At 38.9% G+C, this 27,335-nt stretch overlaps 1 protein-coding gene across 3 annotated transcripts in view; it reads left to right on the plus strand.

Moving 5' to 3' along the window:
• LOC113048346 (LIM domain only protein 3) overlaps window positions 1–27,335 on the plus strand; it is a 42,248-nt gene that overhangs the window by 2,882 nt on the left and 12,031 nt on the right. The window contains exons 1-2 of one of the 3 annotated variants that reach the window (XM_026210122.1): window positions 813–970; window positions 5,881–6,094. In XM_026210122.1, coding sequence (XP_026065907.1) covers window positions 5,889–6,094 — 206 coding nt within the window. In that variant the 5' untranslated portion in view covers window positions 813–970; window positions 5,881–5,888. Of the gene's footprint in view, window positions 1–812; window positions 971–1,741; window positions 2,031–5,880; window positions 6,095–27,335 lie in introns of those variants that run through there. The other 2 variants (XM_026210121.1, XM_026210123.1) reach the window with 2 other exon arrangements.

A 27,335-nucleotide genomic window follows, 5' to 3' on the forward strand; every position in this document is an offset into this window, starting at 1 on the left:
TTTCATACTCTTTAAATTAAATGTTCCTTAGTGATTTATTGCAGCACCTTATGATCAGCAAAGGGATTTTTCCCATTTTTGTTTTATAGGATTCTTTAAAAGTCATTTATAAGCTTTTTTTTTGGGGGGGGGGAGATTAAAAAAGTTTTTGATAATAAATTATAGCCTAAGTTCTTCATATCAGCATACTTGCTTCTTGCTCTTTTAAAACGTCATTATATTAATGGCTTTATAAATAAACATGATCAAAAGTTATTTGTAAAAGGTTGTTATATAGGGCATCAGGATGTGAAAGCCGTTTTTGTTCTACCTGGAATCTTTATCTTTTAGAGTGTATTAACCTGCATTCAGAAGTACTAATATAATTACGATTCAAAAAGATGCACGTGCATAATGACAGACATATGTATGCATAAATAAATGTATGTGTTTTATGAATCAGGCCTATAAAACACTATGTAGCACCTAGAAGTTGTTGCTTAGCTGCTAAAATAAAGAGAGAGATAGAAGGCGAGTCTAAATGTGTAGTACAGAGCTCATAGCATGTTTGCGCGCGCGTCTTTGAGAGGTGAGCATTAAGTTAGTGTTAGCGAGCGCGCGCTCAGTTACTCCGGGTGTCGGTAATAACCGAATGACCTTTTCCTTCTCGTGTACTGTCTCACTGGTGAGGGATTGGGTTTGAAGATAATAAAGCTAGGCTTCACTATTCCTTGTTCCTCACTCACTGATGGGCAAGTTGTTGTAAGCTTTCTCAGAATACTCAATAGCCTACATGACGGCTCGCGCGAGAACACCTGTAGATTTTGGTGTGAACTACTACTCGTATATGATCCATGTGGACCTCGTTATTTTCAACCTGAAGATCACTATTATCCCTGGTGCAATGTCAGATTGGTGAACTTTTGCTCCGAGGAATATTGAGTTGGAGTGGGTGCACTAAGTTAACCTTCTGCATAACTTGGTCAAGAAGGTGAGTTGTGCTTTAATTGTCTTTTCCGAACGGACTTGCTCCCGTTCTTTTGGACTAATTACTTAGTCTTTGGTGTCAAGTACAAAATTCAGGCATGTGTGCCTCACGTAAATGGATCAAATCATAACTGCATGTGATTCAGATTATTTCACATTAAATTATCCTGCGGAGTCAGGTGTGCTGAATTTTTGTTGTGTGCACAGCAGAACAACGGACAAAAACGGAATGTTCTTTCTTTAGGAAACTTCATTGCAACGCATTACGAACATTCAAGCTATATGCATATAAATTACAAACAATAGCAAGACAGTATTATCACAGTAATACAGCAACATATATAATAGATGTGGATGTGCATGTATAGTATGCATGAGAATAACAAGCACACAATATTTAGCCTACATTAAAGTTTGTGCATTTAAAAACAAGGCTACAAGAAGTGTAGTTTTAAGATTGAAAGAGACTGTGACAGGTGTTGGTAAACGCATTTATTGTTTATATCCTAAAAACACGCCATGAATCAGAACTAATGTAGTTCGTATAAGTGCTTGACAAAATGATTGCGTTTTAGTATATGCGAGTTCCTGTATGTTGTCTATTGTATATATCCAACTTGGTGCCTCTTCCTGCACGCGCAGTGAAATAGGCGAATAGCAAGAGGCAAAATAGGATTATAAGATTACAGCGCGCGCGAAGGGGTAAAGCATATGCCTTTGTCATCCGCTGTCATTTGTTTGCCGCCACTTGCTTCGCCACGGCTGCTGCTCGATCTAATTTCATAGTCGAGCACTGTTGTGACAAACGGAGTCTTAACAGCGTGTGGCGCTGAGCGAAAGCGGCTCGCTCTTTCCTTCTTTCTTCCTCCCGTGTTCTCTTGATTGGTGTTTTCGTCGTGTTCACTCTTTTCCTGCGGATTGTTACTTGTAACAAAAGCGAAGCACCCTCGCGCGCGTACAGCTGCTCACTTCACGCGCATCTTTGGCTCGCGCCTCGTCTTGTTGCATGGTGTTTCTGGGAGCCGACGCGGGTCAACCAATGCAGAAAAGGGAGAAAAGTTTCGGTAAGAGCTGGGTTTTGCATCCTATGAACGCGAGTGTGATGTTTAAATGTGTAGTTGGGATGTTTCTATGCGTATAGCGGCAGTTTGGTCTAACCTCACACAGCTGCATTTTACCGAAGCGACGCGTTTTCCTCATTTCCCCCGTGTGAATTGTCCTAGTTTGCTTAGACACTTGAGAATAGCGTTTAATGTGATGTCCCGTCGCGTATCACCGTTTCTAGCACGTTAACGGTTTCATTTAGTCGTTTTGCAAGCTGCAAACCGTATTGGCCTTTTCCGCGCACTACGCTGCCATGGCAACAGTAATTAAACTGATAAGAGGGTGAAATGTCAGCATCTCCGGCTCGCGCAGCTGTGATGTGAAATCAGATTGGTACTTTGCGCCCGGTGTTTGCCAAGTCTCGCCTGAAATTTCCCCATCAGTGTCTGCGAACGGTGAGGCGCACAAAGAGCATCGTATCACTGTGCGAACGGGACATAATGACAGATCTGAGTGAGCGAGCCAAGACAAACAAGACACCAATGTCCCAGGCCTGTAGGAAGGACAACTGAACGATTTTGGTTGAGAATTCGATTGCACGTAATGGGTTCGGTTCCGTAAGGGTTCCACTAATGATCCTTTTAGTACTCTTGAGAAAGAAATATATCGGGGGAAACTGCGATTCCCGTTGCATTTACTGCACTCAACAGTCTATTAGCAAATGATGATATAATTTCAGAGTTCATCAGCACCGATCTTACAAAAAAGCAATACATTTAATTCAGTTCTTCAAAAATATGTGTTTAGATGGACTTGACGACTTGTAGACTTTTGAGAGGCGGCTTAAATGCAGTCTAATAATTGGTCGTATTTATAAGTGAACGTGTTCAACAAAAAAGTGGTGACCTATTTCTTTAAGCATTCATTTATTTTAATAAAATAGGTCCACTGACTCGTAATGTGTACCTTAAAGTGCTTATCTCATGGCATTCAGTCAGTTGAAGTCTCACGAGCCTTAAAGCTGCAGCAGGTAACTTTTGTAAAAAATATATTTTTTACATATTTGTTAAACCTGTCATTATGTCCTGACAGTAGAATATGAGACAGATAATCTGTGAAAAAAAAAAAAATCAAGCTCCTCTGGCTCCTCCCAGTGCTCCTATTGCCATTTGCAGAAAATACATTGCTCCCGTTAAGAAACAACCAATCAGAGCTGCGGTCCGTAACTTTGTGTTCAAAATATAGAAAAATTTATATAATAAGCGAGTACACCATGAATCCATTTTCCAAACAGTGTTTTTAGCTTGTCCTGAGTCACTAGGGTGCACCTATAATAAGTGTTTATATTCTGACTATTTTAGATTGCTTACCGTGGCGGAGTAACCCAGTACCTTTGTGATTCTTCATAGACAAACAGAGAGAAGTAGTTCCGGCTACGATGTTCTTCCGCAAAACGCAAGCAGTTCTGTTTATTAACCGCTAGAGCGTCAAAAGTTACAGACTGCAGCTTTAAGTAGCCTACAATATAACAAGGACAGTTATTGGTTCATTTCGACTCGAATATAACAAAAAGCATTTCTGTGGTTCAGTCAAGCGTCAAATTAGTTCAGTAATAGCTCCGACTGGTAAAAAAAGTATATTTGATTCGCTAAAAGAACCATCTCATAAGAGTCATTAGTTCAGGTTCGGATTACATTGTTCAGTCTGCATGTATTTGATTCACTAAAAAGAACCGTCTCATAAGAGTCATTTTTATACAATTGAAACGAACTGGTCTCGCATGATTCTGAATGACTAAAAAAGAACCGGTTAAGAGTCATGTTCAGAAATCGGACTAAAGCGGTCGGTCTGTAGACTCAAAGAACAGAAGTGCAGAAAACACTATCAGAGTTGTTCAATATAGTGTTCTGCATCAGTAGAAAATCTTTATGAAAATCATTTAGTTTTTTGTATATTTTAGAATGACTGCCCAGGCCCAATTTCAGCATGTTAGATTAATATTTTTTTCACTATTTGATATAGAAAGATCTATGAGGCCATGAACATCCCACACTCCAGAAAAAAATCTGAATTGGGTACCAAGGCCTGTGGATATAAGGGCTAGTTTGTTTGTGCAACAGTCGATTAATTTAGGACTATACGTGTTTGTGGATTGAGGGGAGTTGATTCTCTGACTTGGTAATGAGAGGCGGTGACTTTGTTGTGTTAAGCAGGTGAGCTGGGACGGCGGGTATGAGTGGGACAGAACAAGGACACACAGCAGAGGAAATCAGCCATGTGCTACTCGAACAATCCAATCCAGCCAATTAAAAGCTCAACAGCTTAAACACAATGGGGCAAACAGTGCGGCAGTGCTACCTGTCTGATTTGCTTCCTTGCTATTTTCCCCACATCAAGCCCTCTCCTTTGAATAAACTCAAAATAAAGCATCATAAAAACACCAGCGAGGTCGAAGTAATCATCATTATCCCTTGCCTCGTTTTCATTGAATGTTTCTACTTCTTAACGAGCATGGTCCCACAGCGGAAAGAAGTTGTTCACAGTCTAAGCCTATGGTACTGCATCAGATATTTGCTCTAGGCTATAATTATGACCCTGGAGGGATCGGCTACCTGCTGTTCCTTTCCCTGCATTGTAATGCTCAGTTGAATTGAAACAATTTCACACCTGTCCTCAGTCTTACTAATTGGTGCACTGTCTTGTTTATTTTCTGTGAGGGCCAACTGCCACGCTTTTGGCAAATCATTTTTGAAAGTAATTATCGTCAAGGCCACATGTTAAAAAACAGAAAGCGGGAAACTCTTTCTCGGTTAGGTAGGGCGGAGTCATAATGGTTTCCAAATGTGTTGACATGCACAACTATTTAAAGGGATAGTGCACCCAAAAATATATTCCAGCATCATTTAGTCACCTTCATGTCATTCAAAATATATGTATGACTTTCTTTCTTCTTGAACGCAAAAGGGATTGAATGTGTCAATTCATTTTCATTGCATTATGTTCATACGATAAAAGAAGTTTCTAATGACATGAGGGTGAGTAATGATGTCAGAATTGTCTTTTTTGGATAAACTACCACAAATGTCCTAAATGTTATACCAAATGTTTCACAAACTTTTCTTGTTAGATTCAGATTCACACAGGCCAAATAAGGCTTTTCAATCTCATATTCCTCTATGAATGTATTTCAGCGAGATTGCCTGAACAACGCATCACGGCGACGAGTACATTATAACTATCCCAACGGAGGTCCTCAATTCAGACAGAGACACTCAATTTACCACAGCTGAGAAATCTCTCAGTGACCCTCTCACGCAAAGTTCGCAATTTCTCACTGCTTGCGCTCTCACCCCCCTACAAGAGCAGCATATACATTAGGTGGAATCTATGGCTCCGACAGCTTCCCCTGCACAAGGTGAGAAATGGGGACTGTCTCAGTTGCAGGACAACAGAATCAGACGTGCTTGTAAAAATGTAGGACAAAAACTTTTTGGGCCGGGACAAAAAAAGAGGGGCTGGAGCAGTGGCGTGGGGGAAGCGGGGTACAGCTTACTCTCCTATGTATGAAAGGAGAATACTAATTACAGGCCTTCAGCATTAGACCACATTGTTCCCTCTCTACCCAACAAAGCCCTTTCACGCCCTGTAAAGGGCTACACAATGCCTGCTCTAGGGGCAAGCTCTGGCCCCTCCCTTAAAGAAGGGGGAAGAGGAGGATGTTAGCTACATTGGCTTCTTGTTATTGTTAGCCAAAAAGTATGTGTTGATCTCTTGACTGAAATACACAGCACATTGACTGATTGACTTTCAAAAGTCACCAAGGAACTATGTTCTCACCTTCGTGTTGCCCCTTGTCACCTGTCTTTTTAGGTATACAAATGCTCTCCGTCCAGCCGGACACCAAGCCAAAGGGCTGTGCCGGCTGCAACCGGAAAATCAAGGACCGTTATCTGCTGAAGGCCCTGGACAAGTACTGGCACGAAGACTGCCTCAAGTGCGCCTGCTGCGACTGTCGACTCGGCGAGGTGGGCTCCACGCTGTACACAAAAGCCAACCTCATCCTCTGTCGGAGGGACTACCTAAGGTAAGAGAAAAGCTTGCTATTTGTGTCATAACACACACCCTGGACACTACAGATTGTAAATAACAAGATGTCACTGAAAATAACTGAATCTGTACCGCATTCAAAAGAGAACTCTCTCTTGGCCTTGCGTCAAACAAAGCAAGCAAAAAAGCCATATTGCTGCTAACACTGGCTTTAATGGCTGCCCTTAACACCCAGAGTACTCCCATGCTGTTAGATATCCTTTGCTCTTCATAATAGAAAAGGAGCTCAAAGGGCATCTTTATGAGCCTATAAACTGCTGCCATTGCTGGGAGTTTTCAATGGATTCACTTGTTGGATCCAATCAACACACTGAGGCTTGATAGAGGGACATTGTTTAGCAAGAGACCACCCTGGTTCTTGTTCAATCAGCTTACCTTTGTCCACTGATGGAAGGGTTTCCTTAGAAACCCAACCTCTCAATTTCTTGCTTTTCTATGTGTGCGCCCAGCATGCATCACTTTTAAAGCAACAAGTCTGCAAGTATGGATTTTTGGCATACAGACCAATATAGACTCCAATATCGGTCATCTGTTCACCCCTAAAAATATTTCTCAACCTCTTTGCTCTACAACTTCTTGTTTTCTCCTAATAAGTAAAAAGGAAAGAGTGCATAAGGTACTTTCTTGTAGGATTGCATGAAATTGAGAAAAACATATGCAATCAACTTTTGATGGAATAAATTTCAGTTGTTTAAAGTAGATCTAAAGCCAGAAAATGATTACACATATAATATGCATATATTCAGTACTACCTGGGTAAAGAAAGCATCACTCAAACTTCTCCAAGTGACCAGCAAATTCTGATATTCTACAAAAATAATGAATGACTATCAAATTGAAATCTAAAAACCTTACATCTCATTTATCATAGACTGCCTGAAGAAGTTTATGGTATTTAATCTTTGATTGGCTGCACACACATTTTGTAATTTGAATATATAATTAAATATTAATAAATAAATATTAACATATAACATACTATAAAACTACAAATAATATATAATAAAAAAATAATATATGCATTTTCATCTTACATTCACATTACTCCTGCATGACACGTGACATCATTAGCATACAGGTTTAAATGCTTAAGATTTAATGTTGATTTGCAAAAGTTGCCACTTTTTTCTAGTTCTACTATTCAGCATTTTGTTCCCTTCTAGTGTCTCTACCTTGTACTTACACATGCTCGTGTTAATAAACCCATGTACACATGTGCTACTTATGTGTATAAAATGATATAAATGCTCAACAGGATGCTCCAGGGAGTCAGAGCTTTGTGAGCATGCTAGAAGCTACAGTAGGCAGGAGGCGCTTTGAAATGGCACAGTTCATTTAATTTTGGCATGGGCGATGAGAGAGTCTCCATTAGGCGCGGTACACAACCAGGCTTTGGGGAGACGTGACTGTAAAGCATCGCCAGAGGGCCAGAGGCAAGCTGAGATTACCATCTCACAGTAAGCCTCATTGACTGTGCCCTGCTATACTGCATCTTCATTCACGACGATGCTCACAAGTTTGTGCCTCAAACAACAGCGGCAACGAGATAGATGGCACCAGATATGTCATTAGGAGACGTGGAGATGCGTCTTCATGGTTAAGGCGATGGTTTGTACCAGATGCAACTGATAAGGTTCTTGTGCATGGGTATACTCTGTATTATCTCTTTTAATAATTTGACAACACCCGTTGTATGTGATTCTTTTATCTGCAAAGTTCAAGGTGACTGAATCGATTCGATTCTAGCCATCTTTTGAGCAGTCTTCCCATGCCTCCAGCTCAATGTTTCATCGCCAGCAGCAAATTAGGGGCGAGTATGGCACAGTCCCAGATCCTCAAATCACATCTGCAAAACAACAAAAGAAAAGCAGCCTCCATTGAGGAGCCAATCAATCGCCAGTCCCACAAAGCACTCCGACGCACACTCCCCTCGATTGGATCGTTTCCTTATTTATTTTCTTAAGTTAGCGCCGGCGAGATAAGAGATAGACTTAATCCCTTCCTCTTTGTTCCGTGTTCTTTTTCGCCCTTTCGTATTCTGAGTAAATTATGCTTGGATTTATTTTACAAGATTCCCCACCCCCAAGTCCGCACAAAATCAATCCAGTCCTGTTTAGCAGTGTGGCATGTTATTAAGGCTGACATAACCAGGGTTAATAGAATTCTTCAGGGCTCTACAACCATGAGCGATGTGATCCTACTAGCTGAGAAATAATAATCCCCATCGTAACACACAAAAAAAAAAATTAAATAAGGAAAAAATAAAAGATTTATGCCTTCCTGGACCTGTCTCCCTTAGTAAGTATTATCAACTATGATGTGGGGTTTTTTGGTAGTCAAAGGGAGAGGCAGAAATCATTTTGGTCTGGGGAAGGAATATCATTTATTATTATCAATTCATATTCAAAGCATCCAGAAGGTAATTATTGATGGAAAGCATTATCGGGCCCGGCTGAATGCTCGTATTGCTCTCAAAATATGGGAAAATGATATTGGCCTGTCATATCAACAACACATGATTCTTTTGATACCATGCAGGCATCTCTATTGATGATAAAGGTTATAACCGGCATGCCAATGTTTATGCCGATGCGGTTACATTTCATAGCAGGGAGCGATAAAGTTAAAAGGAGCAGACAAAAAAAGCAACGGACACATTTAAGTTGAAAAACGGGCAAAAATGAACCCTGTCAGAAAGTAGTTACAGACAGAAAAGCCCAGGGTGCAAGCAGGAAGAGGGAAGCTGTTAGACATCAGTTAATGGAAAACTGTAAATTTCAAGGCATCCATTTTAAAGACAGCACAGGGTGACCACTTATTTATTTATCTATCTATTCATTCATTTTTTTTTAATCCAACTTCAATTTTCCTCTACAGTGGTTTTACTAAGGTTGTAAATGCAGGCAAACTCACAGACCAGTCAACATGACTGGATTTATTACCGTTATGGAAAGCTGGATATCGGTGAAAGATAACCAACATGTAAAGCATGGTTTGGTTGTAATAACTTGTTTTTTTCTCCTCTTGCCCCTCATTCAGGAACCACTTTGTAGACCCCGTCTACCTTGTGCTGTGTACACTTTTGGAAATGAACTATAAAAATGTATCTCTCACTTTTTCATACAGTATTTGCATCTGGAGTCAGGCCGTAGATTATATGCATTTATGGATGTGCCATATGTTTATCTGTAGGTCAACAAAATGTGAGTAATCTCTGAAGTCAGGAACTTTGGCAAATTGAGCTCAACAGAATCGGTTTTGTGATTCATTCCGGTTGCACGCTCACAGATAAAGTTATAATTACCTAGTTGCTTGATGAAATTATGATTTCAGGATGTACATTTTGAACAAAATGATGGTGTTAAGATAAAGTAGTTGTATTGAAAACTGCAGGTGGCTTACACAATTTATAAAAGAAAAACAAATAGCGTACCTCAGATACAATTTCTGCTCTTCACTATCATGCAAAGTGAAGTTCGGCTTCTATCTCCCTCGAAAACATGACAAGCTTCATACTTGGGTGTGTGCCATGGAGAAGTCCAAAGAGTCACCACCTAAGGAAACAGAGACAAATTATCTGAATAAAAATTGCAGTGTGTGGACACAAACTGCTATTTTAGTTTAATCTATGTTTTGGGTGCTATGCAGGTGTGCAATACTCATTTTTTTTGGGCTAACCTAAGCTAGCACTCTCCTTGTAATTTGGAAAAGGTCAGAAAAAGAAGTTCTCTTGTTCTTCAGTGCTCTAGTTTATGCCCTCAACCGATAAGAACAATAATTCTTGAATAAAAATGCATTTACTGTAAGCTGACATGACACTAAAGTAACAAAGTTGCTGCCGTGTTGTCTGTTAAAGGTTAGGATGGTCTCTCCGGCGGGACTAGCGCAGTGCAGCCCGGTGTAGTTTGTCTTGTGTTTTCCTCGGTCGTTTTGAAGCTAGCTGAAAGATTGAGGCCATCTCTTGTTCTAATGACCAGTGCAGATGTTCACAAACAGTGCAGTGCTCTCTGTCTCTGAAGGGCATTAAGCATGATTTTGGCTTTGGCAAACACTGAATACTAAAACAGGGCATTGTTAACATTTCATTTTGCTTCTCTTCAGCCAGAATCAATGTTGGGAAGTAACTATTGTTACAGTAGCCATGTAAAATGATAAAATGTAAAATTTATAGTTTTTGTAATGCACACAAACTAGAGGCCTCTCTTCTGTCTCATACCAACATCAATGTGAATCAGTTTTTTTTGGTATATACACTAGTCAACATTTGAAGTGCATCAAAACCTTTCATCAAAGTCCTAAAACCAAACTCAAAATGCGTTCTTTTATGAACTATTTTGATCCACTTCAGATGTTGACTAATGTATAAGTATACATATAGTGCTGAGAATTCTGTTAGTTTGAATTTTTTCTTTCTTTAAAGAAATATCTAGTTAAAGTCCACTGTTCATCACTGTTTTTGACTCATTTATATAGTGTGTTTTTAGGTGTATTTAGAACACATTTACTTTACAAGTTTAAGCATCAATCATTGAGGCCTGTCTTGTCTTTGTGCCAGATAAACATTACTTTAAAAAATAAATTACTTGTTTTATATTGAAGGTTTGTGCCTTTAAGTGGCTTAAATAGAATTAGCTACTTTTTCAAAAGGTTTGCTTTGTTTTACTTTACATTTAGAGCATGTTTGGAAAGCTACAACACATTTCAAAGTATGATAAATGAATATACTGGAATGGCTTGTCACCTTGAGTTAATGTATGTGTTTATTTACTAAAAAAATTTAGATGGTGAAGTACTGACAACTGCTTTCAATAGCTTGGAATGAGTTAACTACCCATTTTAGCATAGTTCAGCAAAGTCATTTTTTTTCCAGATAATATATTAAAATCTAATCCGCATGAAAAAAGTTTCTTGTCTGCAGCAAAAAGACAGCATTTAAACAGAAGGTGAGATATGCTTTTTTGAATAAAGACCTGTATTAATATAAAATCATTTAATGACAAGCATAAAACAAAACAGTTGACAGAAGAACAGTTTACCATTCATGTTGAGATATTGAACATCAGTGTGATTAAAATGCTACACAACACATCAAACGCATGTTGTTTATATTTAAAACATTAAGACTCTTTATTAGCATCCCACATTTCTTGCCAGCGCCATCTCTAGCTGAAAAATTTCTAGGCCCTTGGGACAAGTTTGCAAGGTCAGCTTTTGAAAACACTCTGCACCCTACATAAAGCTATTTTCTGTGGGTGCACCTGTGCTATAATTGTTTTTTTTTGTTGTTGTTGTTGTCTGTCTTTCTGTTAAAATGATGTCTTTTTCTTAAAGCTAATGGAAGACTTGTTTTTTTATGCTTATGGGATATTTCTGTTCGTCTCATTGTGGTTTTTGCATGTTCATCTCCAGTGCATCTGTTGATGGCTTTAAAAAAAAGTTAGATAGCCCAATTAGTAAGGAAACTATTCTCCATTATGTAGGAAGTTGATGCATACCATTTCAATGAACCTTTTTAAATCAACCTTTTTTTCTTTTTTTACTAAAATTTGAATTTGAAGGGACAGTGTATAATTAAGGTACTTTAACTGGTCACAACATCCATAATAATTAAAAACAATTAACAAAGTGTTGTTAAAAAAGTTTTATACATTAACTTTTAATGTCAAAACCATTCCAGAATTCTGTTGGTACTTAATGGAGAGTTTGATATATCCTGCCATCATTTTCAGACTGTGCGGCCTTATGAACTCTGATTTCAAAAGAGGAATTATTGATGACTTGAAGGAGTTAAATCCTTGTGGAGAGGTGCTCCAATAGGAGTGGTGTGGAATCACAGGCACTTGAGGTGTGGATTCAGCAGGTGTGCAGTTTCTCTCAGCCGCAGATAGTATTCTGTCTCAACGGCACTCGTTACAACAGAGCACTCAGCGTGTACGAAAGGGCTTCTTCCCAGTGAAGATTTTAATGGTGTTGTGGCTCTGGACACTTTATCTCCTCATCCCCCTTGTCTCATTAGAAAGCCCCTCACCATCTTCTGTTCCTTTCTGCTGAGCTTCGGTCTTTAATACTGTGAATGAATCCTTGTGATGACCAGTTTTCGTGCAGGCCAGGTTATTGTTGTCACTCAAGTGTAAGTTTGATTAGTCCTAAAAAAAATAATAATAATTTATTCACTCTCGTGTCATTCCAAACATGTATGGCATTCTTTAATCTTTGGAAATGGAAGAGAAATTTACAGAATGTACAAGAAAGTTCCCGTCAGATCCCTTTGTGGTAAACTATTCCTTTATGATTTGCTTAAAAAAATGAGGATGCTTACAAGGTTAGCCACACTGATGAGATTAATGTACATTTTAATGTAAAATGTTCTTTTCAAACACCTGGGAGTTTGTGGAAAATAAGAGAATGCAGTCACAAGCTATACCATAAATCTACTACAACTACAATAATAACCCAAGAAAGTTAGTGAGTAAGAATTTCAACGTCTTTTTACGCACTTTCCCACTGTTTGTTTTATTTGTTCCCCATGGCGTCCTGGAGGCAGCACAGCGTGCCTCTAAACAACTGCTCCATCGCCACAAGGTGAACCATTCCCTGCTGTGCGTTATTATTAATAACTGTCAGCCAGAGGGGGTCACCCACGACAACTCCTTGAAAAGAACCCAGGGCAAGGCAACTAGGCCGCAGCTGGGCGCCTTGTAAAACAATACCCACCTCCCCACTCCCTGCTTCCCCAGAGGATGAGTGCTTAAAGCAGAAATAATGCATGGGGGCGATTGGGGAGTAGGGCACGGCCATGTTTCCAGCCGTGAAAAATTAAGATGTCACTACCTGGCCATGTTAAGCATAACTTTTGCCAGAGCACGAAGCTATCTATTAGAACAGGACAGAGCAAAGACAGCATTTGAACGTCTCCCTTCCCACCTCCACCTCCAGTCACACCCCCTCCTCATCATCCCACCTGACTGTGGCCTAAACGAAAAAAATATAAAAATAAATAAATAAATAAAATATTTATTTACTCACCTCAGCCTTTAATATATAATATATAATATAATATAATATAATATAATATAATATAATATAATATAATATAATATAATATAATATAATATAATATAATATAATTCTAACATTATATTAAAATAATTCTAAAATTATATTATAAAATACTTCAAAAAACTCTAAAATCATAAAAACATTTATAAAATATATTTGTATATATAAATGTACTGTGTTTATACAACATTTAACAATATAATATAACATAATATATTTGTAAAATATTTAATATAGATGAAAAAAATATTCATATATCATCCACTTTAATTGTATGGTAAACAAATAATTATTACTTTTACTCAACTGTGCCTATATAATACAATTTAATAATACTTATTTCTTAAATATAATTTAACGCTTTGTAAAATATTTTTACAAATTCTATGAAAAATGACAACATATGCGCTTGCTACAATACATTTGCCTGTATTGCAAGGGATATGTAAAATGTATTTAGTACTGCACAGTTTATTTTATTTATGTATGTATTTTTGTCTTTGCAGAAACTCACTCTTTTTAAAATAGCGGATGTTGTTGTTCTCTGCATAGCTGCATTGCTGTGGTCAGAGCAACTCCAAATAAGTGTTCCTCCAATCTCCCTACACCACCTCTAATCCAACAAGTTTCCATTCAAATGAATGTTATAACTGAAACAGGGCGCCGAAGATGTGTGTGGGAGGGTAGTGACAGCAATTTATTTGTGCTCACCTCCTCTCCCGTGCACTCTCACTTTGAATGCATTACAAATCCTGCTTTAATTTTCTCCACTGTACCACATAGACATTCAGCTACATCACTCCAATCTCTCCGAATGAAATTGGTTTTGGAGGGGTCAGAGTTCAGCACACTGGTTGGTGTTGTGTTATGATTTCCATCTAATCTGGGAGAGGACTATAAAGACCTAATCCGCCCTACCTTTTCCAGGCACTGCTGCACTCTCGAGCCTGCGTATTTGAACCTTGTAATAAACCGAGAGGGGAAAGAGGGATGATCGTTTTTTCAAGTCCAATTTGTTTTGTGGATTTATGGGAAGCGAACTGTTGGATGACTTCAACTGTGCCACGAGTAGACAGACTCCATGAGGCCAAGGCTAGATTAAATGTTAACTTTGACCCTGTTTGCTGATCGGAAAGGGCCACCCCAGGGGCTTCAAATGGGTTTGATTTGGTCCAGAGCAGGAATAGGAACCCCTGTGGATTTACTGCTGTGAACGGCCCAGTTTCCCCTGCAAAATATTAAAGCCAGAGCTCTTTTCACTGAAGTCCTTTTATTTCTTTGTACAGCTAAATGTGATTTGATTTGAATGTGTTTCGCCTAACTTGTGTTTTTTATTTGAGTTTGGTGCATTACTGAATATCTCAACTTGCACCTTCCAAATTAATGTGTTTACTTTGTTACCAAGAGTGAAATTGGCCGGACAATCGTGCACAACATGGATGATCACAGAGCATTAGACAAATGGCTTTGAAATACTGTGTGTTTTGCAGAAAGCCATCATTTCATATTCATGATGCCTGACAGTAGCAGGTGATACCGTGTAGGATTGTTACAGCTAAAATGGTCGTCCGTGGAAAAACACCTTGCTAGCTGAGGAACACATGCTCTTATAACACAACAACCTGCTGAGTGTGGTATTATCTGTTATTGTAATGCTGGAGGAACTGTTTTTCCGCTGCTTACAGTAGCTGCACATTCAGCTGTATAGATTTCCTCAGTTTTTTTGCTTTTTCTTTGTATATGTCTACAGCTCTGTGAAATTTGAACAGAATGCAAACAGAGAAAGCAAAGCTTTCATGACATTGTGTACATGCATCAGTAACAATAGGCCTCAATCACTTAAACGCTCTAAACAAATGGTGCTAAACAGTGTGTGTTTATTGGCTCATAATCATAGGGGAACCACTTTAAGCGATATACAGCACCTGTCTTTAACGGTTCTCTACAGCACCTTTGCCAAATGGTGCTATGTTGAACCACAAGAGGAACCCCAATTCTCCTCCTCAGATTTTAGATATGTTGCCCCACTCTCATATGTTTGTAATAGGAATCTATTACAATGGCAAAAGCTGCTTTTCTGAGGTCAAAAAAGTAAATAGTTACACAAAAGTGTGTGTGTGTGTAGTTACGTGGAAGGAAAAGATTCTTACAGAAAGTTTCTACTGGATGAACAGGTACATTTGCACCTAAATATATTCTTACCCTCATTTTACCTTCGTCTATTTAAGTCCCTGAAGCAGCTGAACAAGGTTATATTAGGGCTTGAACAAGGCTTGAATAAACTATTACCTAATGGGGCGTCGTTTTTGATGAGATGACTTTCCTGAAATAGTTGTCGTGATACATCTCGTTGTCGAAAGCACTTCCACAGGCATTACGACCATATGGGTACTTCATTTTTCCCTGCGCTCTTGTCGTTATATTAATTTTCAGAAACTGTGGCTGTCGCTTAATGGCAAAATTAAATCCTGCACCTGCTGACTGGACTCAACGGGGCGATCACTCCTGTACCCTGAAATTAACTTTCTCCAGAAGATATTTATGTGAATTTCTTTTTCCTCCGATCCCAACTATTTGATATCCTTGCTCCTCAGAGATGAACCTTTATGCCCTTAATAAATGCTCTATATTGACATCAAAGGAATGGGGAAAATGGCGCAAGGCCATGTGGGGAGCGGCCCGGGAGCTTCCTGAAAAAAACTCAGGCCTGGGCTCTCCTAAGCGAGAAGCCTTAATCTGGGCTGAGCATATGGAATTTATCGCTCGTCTTTGTCTTTTTAATTAAACTTGAGCACAGTTTGGATTCGACCTTTCTCAGCCCCCTCTTTTTTAGAGGATTGCCATAGGTCATTTCCATGCATATATTACCTCATTTGAGCCATTCTCTGCTTCTAGTGTGTCCATGATCCACTCGGATTTACAGATTAAGGGGAGGTGCGGCTGAAGAACATCGGCCACTTATTATATCTGCTGTTGGAGGGAAAACTTGAAGATCAAGTATATCATTTTAGGTAGGCCTTACTGAGCGTTAGCAACCAAGAGATGTGCTTTTATGGCGTGTAACTGTCAAACGTGTTTCTCTTTTTAACATTCAATTTTAATTTGTTCAGTTCAGTGTTCTTTTGCGAGAAGAAGCATTGTCTGGCACAGCTGTGGCTGGGGAGGTGGTGCCACTGCATCCTTGGCTGGCATCAGTTCTCTGCCGGCATGCGAGAGTGTGATAACAAGCCTTGTCGCTTGACACACTAAGATATGCAAGCCCCTCTGCCTCCCCCAGAGCTTTGGCAGACACTGATCGGCTTTTGTTTCTGGGTTGTGCATTTGGAAGCCATCCGCCATCTTGGCTCACAACACAGCCATTTGAAAACCTTGTGGCTCATTTTCCAACCTAGTGCAATCCCTCCAAAACCAACTCCTCTTTTACCTGTGATAAAGCAACAGACCCAATCCAGCAAACAAGGAGGAACAGATTCCCTGCCCTGAGAGGTAGGCCAAAAAAAATAAACCCCACTTCTCTGGAGCATTGCCTTGCATGGCCTGGTAGCTTTTAAACTATTAATGGGGAATTGTGCAGAGTAACAAAGACAGCCATGTTGTTATAGGATAAGATGCACGCACAAAGTTATTTTGGCTGGTACTTTGTCATTCTGTATAAACCCGATTTGGTCTGCATCGCAATCCCATAAAGCCTACACCTCCAGTTTTCTGTTTTCTCCTCAAGTGCAAGTAGCATAGTATGTAAATCCGCAAGCTCTTTTTTAAATCCCAGCTGTTTGACTAAGAAACACATCGAAGGCTAAAACGCAAGATCTCAGGCTTATTGTTTAAGGCATTCTCACTCCTCACCTTCACACTTTCTGAACATCCAATTATTTAGTACAGATTTATGGGTCCTTGGTCCAAGGAAGTTCTCTCTCTCCAGACCTGTCCACTATGCTTACACCTTTAGACTGTAGACATCAGTCCTTTTTACAGTGATAAGTTTGTAGTTTTCAAAAGACAACTATGCCTATCAGCATCCAACTTGAACATCAATCCACTATCTCTCGCACATGCAAGTTTAACAACTGAACAGAACAAAGCACCACAGCATCAACTCAAACCTTGGATCTTCCCTGAAATGCTTGCTTTAGGGCTCTGCAATATTGTGTATGTCTTAGCCTCTCCCACTCTGGAATACCTTGCTGTCTTCGCCTACGTATGACTGCCAGCTCTACGGACCTCCACAAAGCAGTCAACTCCACTTGCCGACAGTTACACTGCAGTTCGTGAGGACAGGCTTGGCCTCAGCCCCTTAGTTGCACAACCTTAGTAATGAGCGTTTATGGAGCTAAAAAAGGGCGAGGGATAGCAGCAGATCTGTTCATGGTAGTCAGGAATGGTAGGGTTTTAGTGGCGGAACCTCATGATGGTGATTGGTCCATGTCAGCCCCACTTACAGGGGCTTGATTAGGATAGGGAGCACAGTGTAGCGAGCCCCCTGCGCTCAACCCCTGAGCGACTTCTCAATTAGTGTGCTGCCTAGCGGAACTGTGAGATGCCACTTGATGCTCCTCACCTCAGCCCCTCAGCTCCAGGCACACAGCATCAGCCAAAATATCTCATATGATCACATGGTAAGGCTTATTTTGCTGTGGATGCTACATCAATACACATGCTTCTATTGAGAGCAGCAGACCAAAGCGTAGCCTAACTGAAAAGTTCAGCAGGCACATTTTTTTTAGGTATTGGTAAAAACCTGTAGAGCACTGCTTTCAAGATATTAAATGGTTTATCTTATTAAAGTTATTTCATTATTCTGGCTATAATCAAAATGCAGTATTCTCCTTTTATATATAATTTGTATATCAAGTCATTTTAGTCTATGTTAATAGTGTGGGTGAAACCAGTCAGGCCCAGTTGCTCAAACGTGCTTGTGTAAAATGAGATGTAAATGCAGCCGTCTTAACACCCTGATTTATTCATAAGAGAGCCAAGAGAAAGAGAAGAATGCAAATGAGGCTCTCATGTTTGCCCTTGAACCGGACACATCCACAAACAATTCCATCTCACCAAAAGAATTAACAACTTCTTTAAATCATTGGATATAGCCCTCATGTAAGTGTGGGGGATACTTCCTGTGCAACTCTAGTTCAGCATTCAGCACTGCTCTAGAGAAGCCATCAGTCGTATGTTTAGATGTTTTAGTTTTGTTTCCTCATATATTTATTGTCCCCATTCCTTTATTCCTCACTTATGACACTAATATAATCAATGCATTACTAAAATCGCAAACAACCTCTTCAATAAATGTATATCTGACATGGGTACTAAATGCATAAAAAGAGAGGGAGAAAGAAAAGGGTTCTGCTGCCACTGAATCACACCATTTTCCATATACTTTAAATCTCTAAATGCTAAAGAGGCAAATTAAAGTATGCATTAGTGTGCACCAAAGTCCGTGGCTCAGCTTAGCTCCTCTGCATTAGCCATGCGTGTCCAGATCAATCGTGCACACTGTTTTGTTCCTTTATGGCAGCTCTGCCTAAAAGAGAGTGTTGAGCTGTTGTCCTGTGACTAGCACTCTAAATGCTGTGCACATTGCATGTTAAATGCTATCACTGACTAGCTATTTAAAGGCAAAGACAGAGAGAGAACAGTATAGCATTGGTTTGTTGTCGTATAGCATTGACCAATTCAGGATAAGCAGAGTCATAAGAACTGACATTATACTCTACAGTGAGATTATAAGCTAACAAAAAAGAAAAATGGCAACATGATGGGCAAAGCAGGCTGTCGTAAATTGCTAAGCATCTTCCCTCCAATCAAAGTTACTGTGGCATCCCTCCACACTATCTGTTCCAGATATTTGGATTTGATCAGACCCATGGCCTTTGTAAGCTCTCATTAAAAAAAAAAAAAAAAACAGTCTGCTCTTGGCCTGTTCATTAGAGACTTTTCCATTGTCAGGCTTGGATGGCAAGATCATTTGCACTGATTCACTTCTCTCTACCACCAATCTGCATAAAAAAGAAGCATCACACCACAGGAAGTGTAGGTGCTGCTGTCCGTAACGCATTACTCTGATACCCATATGTCCCCAGCACAAAGCAAGAGAGGGTTTTGATACTGAGAGGAATGTGTATAATTAATTTGATTTTGAAAAGAGGGATGTTGGTGGAGAGAGCGGGGTGCCGGTTAATGTATTGATCAAGAGTTCATTTGGCTTTATCTTCATTCTACTAATTACTTTACTCTGAATAATATCAAGGTGGTTTTCATTTTAACTTCCACTGGGAATTCCTGGGAGAAAAAAAATATATCCAATCTATTTTATCAGTGATTAAAACATTTCAATCACTGGGTCCACAAAAAACACCCCTCAAGCTCAATGTGGGGCAGCATTCAGGATTCTGTCTAATTAAAATCCTACATTAAATATTTCTTAATTATCTTTTTCAGTAAAAGAAAGGAAAGGAAAATTAATCAGGTTGGTTTTGAAGATCTTTCCACAGATGGGATCTGGAAATAGTGCTGCAACAATATGGCGATATTGGTTTTCTCCTTTCCTACAGTCAAAACTGTATATAGTTTAAAATTACATTGTTTGACATCATTTATTTAAAAAAATTCATTTTGCTTTGCTTTGTAATTTAATGAAATTTCTCTGACAAGAAAAAAAGTGCATATAAAACTAAACGAGGTATAAAAACTAAATGGATGCACATACAGTATAGTAACAGCATGTCCATCCATCATCGACAATAAAAAATCTATTAAAACTCAGTAAAGCTTGTACAGTTCAAAACAATTTAAGAACCTTTTATTGAAGCATTTGTTGCTTCAGTTGTTCTGACAGGCTTGCAGTGCATGCAGGAAAAATACACGAAAACAGTTTGTAAAAATAATTCAAAATTAAAAACAAAAATAAATTGCAATTAAAAGATAAATATTATAAACTATAAAATATCTAAAATATCTACCATATTTTAGACACAACCATCATCAAAATAACCCGAAATGCTTTTTTTTTCTGAAATTCCGCACTGATAAATAATAGCATTTTTTTTTCTTTTTACTGAATATTTTCAAACACATATTGATAGACACTCTATCCGTGATTTTAATAATAACTAAAGATTTAGGAATCATTACTGCATAAAAACAAATTTGTTCACTGTCAGTTTGCCATGGTTGAGTTTTAGCTGATGCATATATATGCACACAAATTGCAAATGTACTGTGCATGCATGTGATAAGCATTAATAATGTTTATGTAATGTTAAATTAAATGTCATTATATGTGTTGCCTTTAAATACAAACAGTGTCTGGCAGTGTCCAGTTTCTGGCTGCAAACAAGTGGTTTTGATCCTTCAATAAGCCCCAAGATGTTTTTCCTTTTATCTCATTCTCTCTTTCACACAGTTTCTCGTATCTAATGACATTTCAAACACCGGCTCAAAGCAGGAGGCCTCCATATTATGAACAAAGTGTCATCTGAGGAACAGATGGTTTAAGTCTTGCATCCTCTGGAAATAAATTAACAGATAAAGCTACAGAACAAAGAAATCCAACGTCCCCTCTCTTCTCTATTTTTGTGTTAAATGAGATGGCGTGGAGATGTTAAAAGCTCTGAAGGCGTCCTGTAATTGCTATGTTGTGCTTTGCCACCATTAACCTCTCTTCAATACAATTCACTTCACATGTCTGGCAATTACGTGGCCAATAATGCTCCATTCTTGCAAATGTGTGTGTTCTAGTCTTCCTGTAATTAAATTGGGCTTTTCACATGTAATCTGAAATCGTGGAGAGGTCAAAAATGGGCACTTGTAATCACCATCGATCGAATTTGAAATAGAGGTGCAAATATTTAATCCTCTATTTTTCTTCCATGCTAAATTGTCCTGATGGGAAGGTCAGGGATTCAGCTAAGGGGTCAGGGGTAGGACAGTATTGTTTTCTCCTTTTCAATCCTTGGCAGAATAGGAGTTCCTCTCTAAAATTCCATTCGTTCCTAGGTGATTTATCCTTCAAAGCATTTCATGTAGCCATTACAATCATTCTCCATTTGCAAGTCCACATATGCTGCAATGCATCTTTCCAGCATTTTCTATGAAGTTAGACCTTTAGAATGATCCATTCAATTTGTTGACACCTACACAGTGCCCTGATGCGACAGCTGAACACGTTTATTTGTGATGCCATAAACATCCGTAGGACATTCTTTCAGCAACCTCTTCTTCAAGTTCTTTCTCTTTTAACAAAGCAGCAGAATAAGGATGTCAGTCCTGGTTTAAAGTGCTGAAAACACTCGTTACTGCTATTAAATATGCGGCCACTGCTGGAACTTTACCCAGGGTAGAGACTTTGGGCTGGCACTCTGTGTATTTCCACCACAGGAACCAGGATCTAAAAGTTCCGGGTAAAAAAAGCCCCTCAGAAAGTCCCTTCTCGCAAGTTTGTACTTTTTCAAAGTTCTTGAACTCCCGAAGTCCGAACTATCGAGGATGCAAGACCGAAATTTGCATACTTTGTATTGAGAAACGCGCACTGACCTACGTCACCAGACTATTTGCCTAATCTTCTCAGTACTTTAGACCATGTTGGAAAAGCAGAAAACAACAGGTCTGGGGGGAAATAGTTCCTGGGGAAAAAAGTTCCTGGTACAATTGTTCCAGGTAATTTCGGTGGAAACGCGGCAGCTCTGTACCAGCTCTGATTTGTTTACAGCTGTAACTGGGGAAACCTCTATTTCTCGCGCTTTATGTCTATGCTTTAAAACATCTCCTGCTGGCAAAGAATGAATTTGCATTTTCATTAAGTCCGCCTGATCCACGCAGCAAACATATTTTGCTTGTTATCAAAAAATATCTACTCTAGAGGGACTTGGCTGTTGTTATTGATTCTATTTGGAAGTCTACCGGAAGTTAAGTTAGGTCCACAAAAGCGCGCATGTGCAGTAACATTTGTTTATGTTGTTGCCGTTGAAACCGTCTATACTGTATGAATGCAAACTCTAGATCAGCCACCATTTTGTTTGCATCCAAGAATCTAAAGCTCACAATGCCGGCATTTCCATTCGAGCTAAACGGTTTTGAGATCATTCGCCTGGACACATTATTGTTTTGGATGGTCCCCTCCAGTTGAGATTAGCTTAATTGGCTGTGAAGAGCAATGACTTGTGGGACTGCGCATGTTTGGTGCAGATAATTGCAGGGCTAGTGTGGCACACCCCAGTGCCCAGCTTGCAACTGCAGGTGGGTTGGCACGGGAAGTGCCTATCAAAGTGCACATCTGGGCCCTGCGGGGGTTGAAAACTTTCATTACACCCCTCTTCAAAATACCCCTCCGAATCCCCGCACACCCCTGCCAGATTTTCTTGCTGAAAAGCCCTCCAAAGCTTTTAGATGGTTTTTGTATGGTGAGGGCATAATTATTTTGTGTTTCACTGTGATTTTCACTTGAAAAAGGCTTCGCACCTTTCATCTCGGCTGTTTATTGAATACACAGATGCGTGAAAATGTTTGACTGCCATTGTTTTTCGGGAGTCCATTAAATTCTCTACGTTATTATCTCATAACAGCGGTTTCTCGAGTGAACTCCTCAAGTTGTTGTATTCTTAGAGAGCTGTTTACAGTAATTACCCTGTTGAGGCAGATAGAGGCAGTAACTTTCGATGTCAGTAAACAATTACCCTTTACTTTCAGGAAGAATTTATGTGCTCGATCTCACGCCCGGGTCGTAAAAACCATCTCTGCTGCATTTTTACCGGGTGAGAGAGAGGAAGAGACAGAGTGAAGGGCCTAATGGCTGAATGATGTTCATGCGATGCTCATGAGTTTTAAACATGCACATGGTCTTTTCTGGGTAATTATCGCGGGTCTCTGCTTCAACCTAAGTAAGCTGACAGGTCAGCAGAGAGCTGTTCTATCTGCCTTGCAGTGAAAAGCTGAAAGGCCCATATTTCATCATTAGGATATCAGAGTCCAGGTGCAGATTAGAACTGATTGAGCCAGCAGCCAGGCAAAGTCAGGGCACTCAAGGAGGAAAATCGTATCCCACAGACAATTCCCAGGTCACACCCGCTGTAATTGAAATAATTTTGCCCCAATAGTTGTTTAATCTTCGAAAATCACGTGTAGGCGCTAGATTGAAGAAAGTACACATTTGATTGCATCTCCCAACCCGTTCCAGCTGGTCTCTTCTGCTTTTTGTAAAGGGATTGGGTGACACTTTTTCTCAATCCAAATACTATCAAAACTGATACCCTTTTTTAAGTGGAATGTTCTGTGATTTCTGAGGATAAAATGGGCAACTGCAACTGTTTAACTTTAATAATAATTTAGGCCAATACTAATTATCAGACTGTTTTGTCAAAACCCCAAGAAATCAAAAGACATTAATCTCTTTCTCATTTTCAAATTAATCTTTCTCTTCTGATGACTCTTTCTGCACTGCAAAGATTTTTGTCCAATCAAATGCTCTTTAGAATAAGAATGCCCCTCCCCCTAATAACAACTGAAAGTGACTAGCTAGTAGCAAATCATGACTCTGAATGTTTTAAAAACAAAATGGCAAAAAAGGTTGTTTTTTTTCTATTGGAAACACATCTAGGACAGAAAACTGTGCTAATTAAGTAATTTAAAAGGATTCACAATTGTTTTAAGTTATATCATACATTACCAATGTGACTTTTATTTATATGTTAATTGTTTAAGCAAAATAACTCCAGATGAGTTTTTTTTTTTTTTTTGGCTTAGATGTTCATGATACGCATACATTTTTATGCTACTAAATAATAAAATCACTAGCAAGTTTTTAACTTAAGATCCCAAACACTTACAGTCAATATTTTTACACGAGGATCAATCCTCCCTAAAACATTAACACAAGCATCAATATTTCAAGATTAACCTGGCTATTTTAGGCTCTCCAGCCCCAACTCAAAGCACCCCAAACATTAACGTTAAAGTTAGCGCAAATGCTAACCGCAGACACAGTGTAGCAGTCAGAGAGCCAGTGGCTCGAGACGCAACAAATCATGTGTCTGTTATTAAGCCTGAGCCTGTAATTATGCAGATTGCCATAGATTTTCACTGGGTGCCAAGAAGTGAGATCCAGGGGTTGCTCTCAGCGTGGCAGGCGGACGCGAGAATGGCCGCGCATTACTGAACTTGCCACATTCATCACTGTGACTGATGGCACAGGCGGTTGGTCCCTGGGTCCCGGTGGTTAATGTAGTGGGTAATTAACTGTCATTTGCCTGGTAATAGGCCGATGATCAATGGTTTGTGAGGAAACAAATTCTAATTCAGCAGCTGATGAATGCATACTGAGGCCAGAGCGATTGAAGTCGTGGGGGTGGTGACAGGAGAGAGGAGCTAGACGGAGAGAGGGAGCCACTGTCAGAAATTCAAATGCTTCTGGAGGTGGCGGTGTTATCAAAAAGTAATGTAATGCTTAATCTGTTACCCTTGGTGTTCAGAAAATGGCCAAACAAAGAAAGCAAAGAATACAAGCTTGACGTTTCAGATAAACGTTATGGTTCGCTCAAAAATCTTTTTTTTTCTTCCCAGACCCTCAACTATCAATCCCAGCATAAAAAAACAACAACATTTCCTCCATTATAAATTTTATTTAAAACATTATCTACCAAGGTTGTACAGAATTCAGCCTCTGTTTCAATTCAAGAGCATCGGGATGACAGGAAATAGAACTGAACTGGAATTCCAAGAAATTCAACATAAGCATTGTATTCTGAAAAATGAAGTGTTCTTCCACACTGGCCCATAAAAGTTAATGTACAGTTACACTGTAACAAGGACACCTTAAAGAAAAAGTGTAAACTTTAATTCTACTTTCTTACATTCAAACTTATAATTGCATTTCTGCATCATGCTTGTTACCTCTATTTAATAATAATCAATAATCATTTAATAATCTATTTAAATTCAGGAAATGACTTTAAACATAAAAGAATGGTGCAGAACCCTGATTACTACCCTGGATCATTACTTCGAAAATTAGAAATAAGTTAATAGTTCAAAATTAAATGAAAATTTTATGATCTTCTCCGTGGACCACTGGTTGAGTATAAGGGGTCCTAAAATGACACAGTTTGGACCATAAACAGAGTGTCTCATTTCTTTGTCTTATCTGAATCACTTGCATATTAGAGTCTTTGAATGGTCTCGTTTGATAGGAAGTAATTTACAAGGATTTCATCAAGTTGGATGACATCGCTCATGCATTTTCCATTGGGGCACTGTCTAATGATTACAGTAAAGCTGCACGCTTGAGCCTCGCTTCTCCGACCACTAGGATAAAGCCTTGTGGAATAATTTAATTGGTGTCTGTTTTCCTCTCATCAAATACGTGCCATTCAACTGTGAAAAGCCGCTGTGCACCTCCAACACCTTTTGTGTCCAATCAGGTGGTACTGATTGTGCATTCTCTTTTAACTTACGAATCAGAGCCGCCATGAATTTTAATTTCACGCTGCCTCTTCAGCCTGCTAAAATATACATGCTATTTTGTCAACCTTTATGTCAAAGGGAGTTTGATTTCCTCTATAATACAACTGACCATTGACTGAAAATTGGACTGAGTGATAAACTCAGTTGAACCGTTGTACATTTTCTTGACCCTACAGAACATAAATGGGAAAACTTTTCTGCATTTGTCTCCGGACTCTCAGGTCTTTCTTTGCAGACTGCATTTAGAGAACATGCACCTCCAAATTCATTACAAGCCAAGCACACTTAATTTGCCGCCTCCCTTGAGAGCCATTAGCGTCTGCAGCATCAAACTGGCAGACCGGTGAAAGGCAAGTGTCAGGTAGGGCTTCATCCGTCTTACCGCTCCTCCCCTTTTCCTGTTTGGCTGAGAGAGTTCTCGGAGATTCTACTGTACGCAGGGACATTAGGAGCTTGTGGCATAGTTCCCTACTTTTTAGCAGCAGTGGGTCATTATAATGTCTGTGGAAATTCACCACTAGTGGTCGATATATATAATGTATCTTTATTATCACTTTTTATCAATTTAATACATCCTTTCTGAAAAACAAAAAAAATTATATATATATATATATATATATATATTCAAAAAGGATGCATTAAATTGATAAAAAGTGACAAAGATACATTTTAGTGTAACGTAGTATTTTAATGTTTCTATAAATAGTACTACAAATATATCATGTGTTCATGAGAAGACTTGAGTAACGGATGCACATACGCATCGCATATATACACACATCCATATATATATATATATATATATATATATATATATATATATATATATATATATATATATATATATATATATATATACACATACATACACACACACACACACACACACACACATCCAGTGTACATTAAAGTAATTCATATAAATAAATAAAAAAATAACTGGTCTACTGAAAAATCAATAAGTACTTTTAGAAATTTAAGCAGCACTTTTTGTGTTTTTCTGTGTTTGTCGATTTCAAAAAAAAAAAAAAATTTAAGGATTGCAGATCAACATTATGCCACAAAAGCTGCAAATAGAGTTTAACTTGCGTCAAACTTTTTAAAACTAGTATTTAATACAAGCTGTACAATGTTTATATATAAAAAGACGAGTTCAAATACATAAATAGGTTGATACGTAAATAGGTTCAGTCAATTCTCAAGACTGCCTTTTCACAAGATCTAACTCAACTTGGAACTCCAACATAAAGCAGTATATTAATGTGCTATGAGAAAATGGGAGCCAAGAGTAAATCTGTCAGTTTTGAAACAAGGGAATAGCTAAAAACAGCAGTCAGAATGAAGCTGCAAAACAAGTTCCCCAAGGAACATTACTGTACATCAAGATACCCCACTTATATCTATCTAGTTTCTGATGGATCACAATCCATTCCACAGAAAAAAATCTGTCTTGTATTTAAATAAAAAAAAAAAACACATTTCTCTGCGTAGTGCATGTAATACACGGCCAGATTCTCAGGTGAGAGCAGTTGTCTTCACTCAATGCTTTGTGTTTTTGAAAAGCACAGACCTCTTTCCTAAAATGCTCAAAGCAAAAAGGCATGACTGTCCAATTCCAGTAAAGGTATTGGTTACTTTAAATTTGCACGAGAACAGACATTTTGAGCTCACAGCTCGCTAGCGCGGCAAACCCAATATTAGTT

Source organism: Carassius auratus, chromosome 29 (genome assembly GCF_003368295.1).
Source record: "Carassius auratus strain Wakin chromosome 29, ASM336829v1, whole genome shotgun sequence".
Taxonomy (NCBI): Eukaryota; Metazoa; Chordata; class Actinopteri; order Cypriniformes; family Cyprinidae; genus Carassius; species Carassius auratus.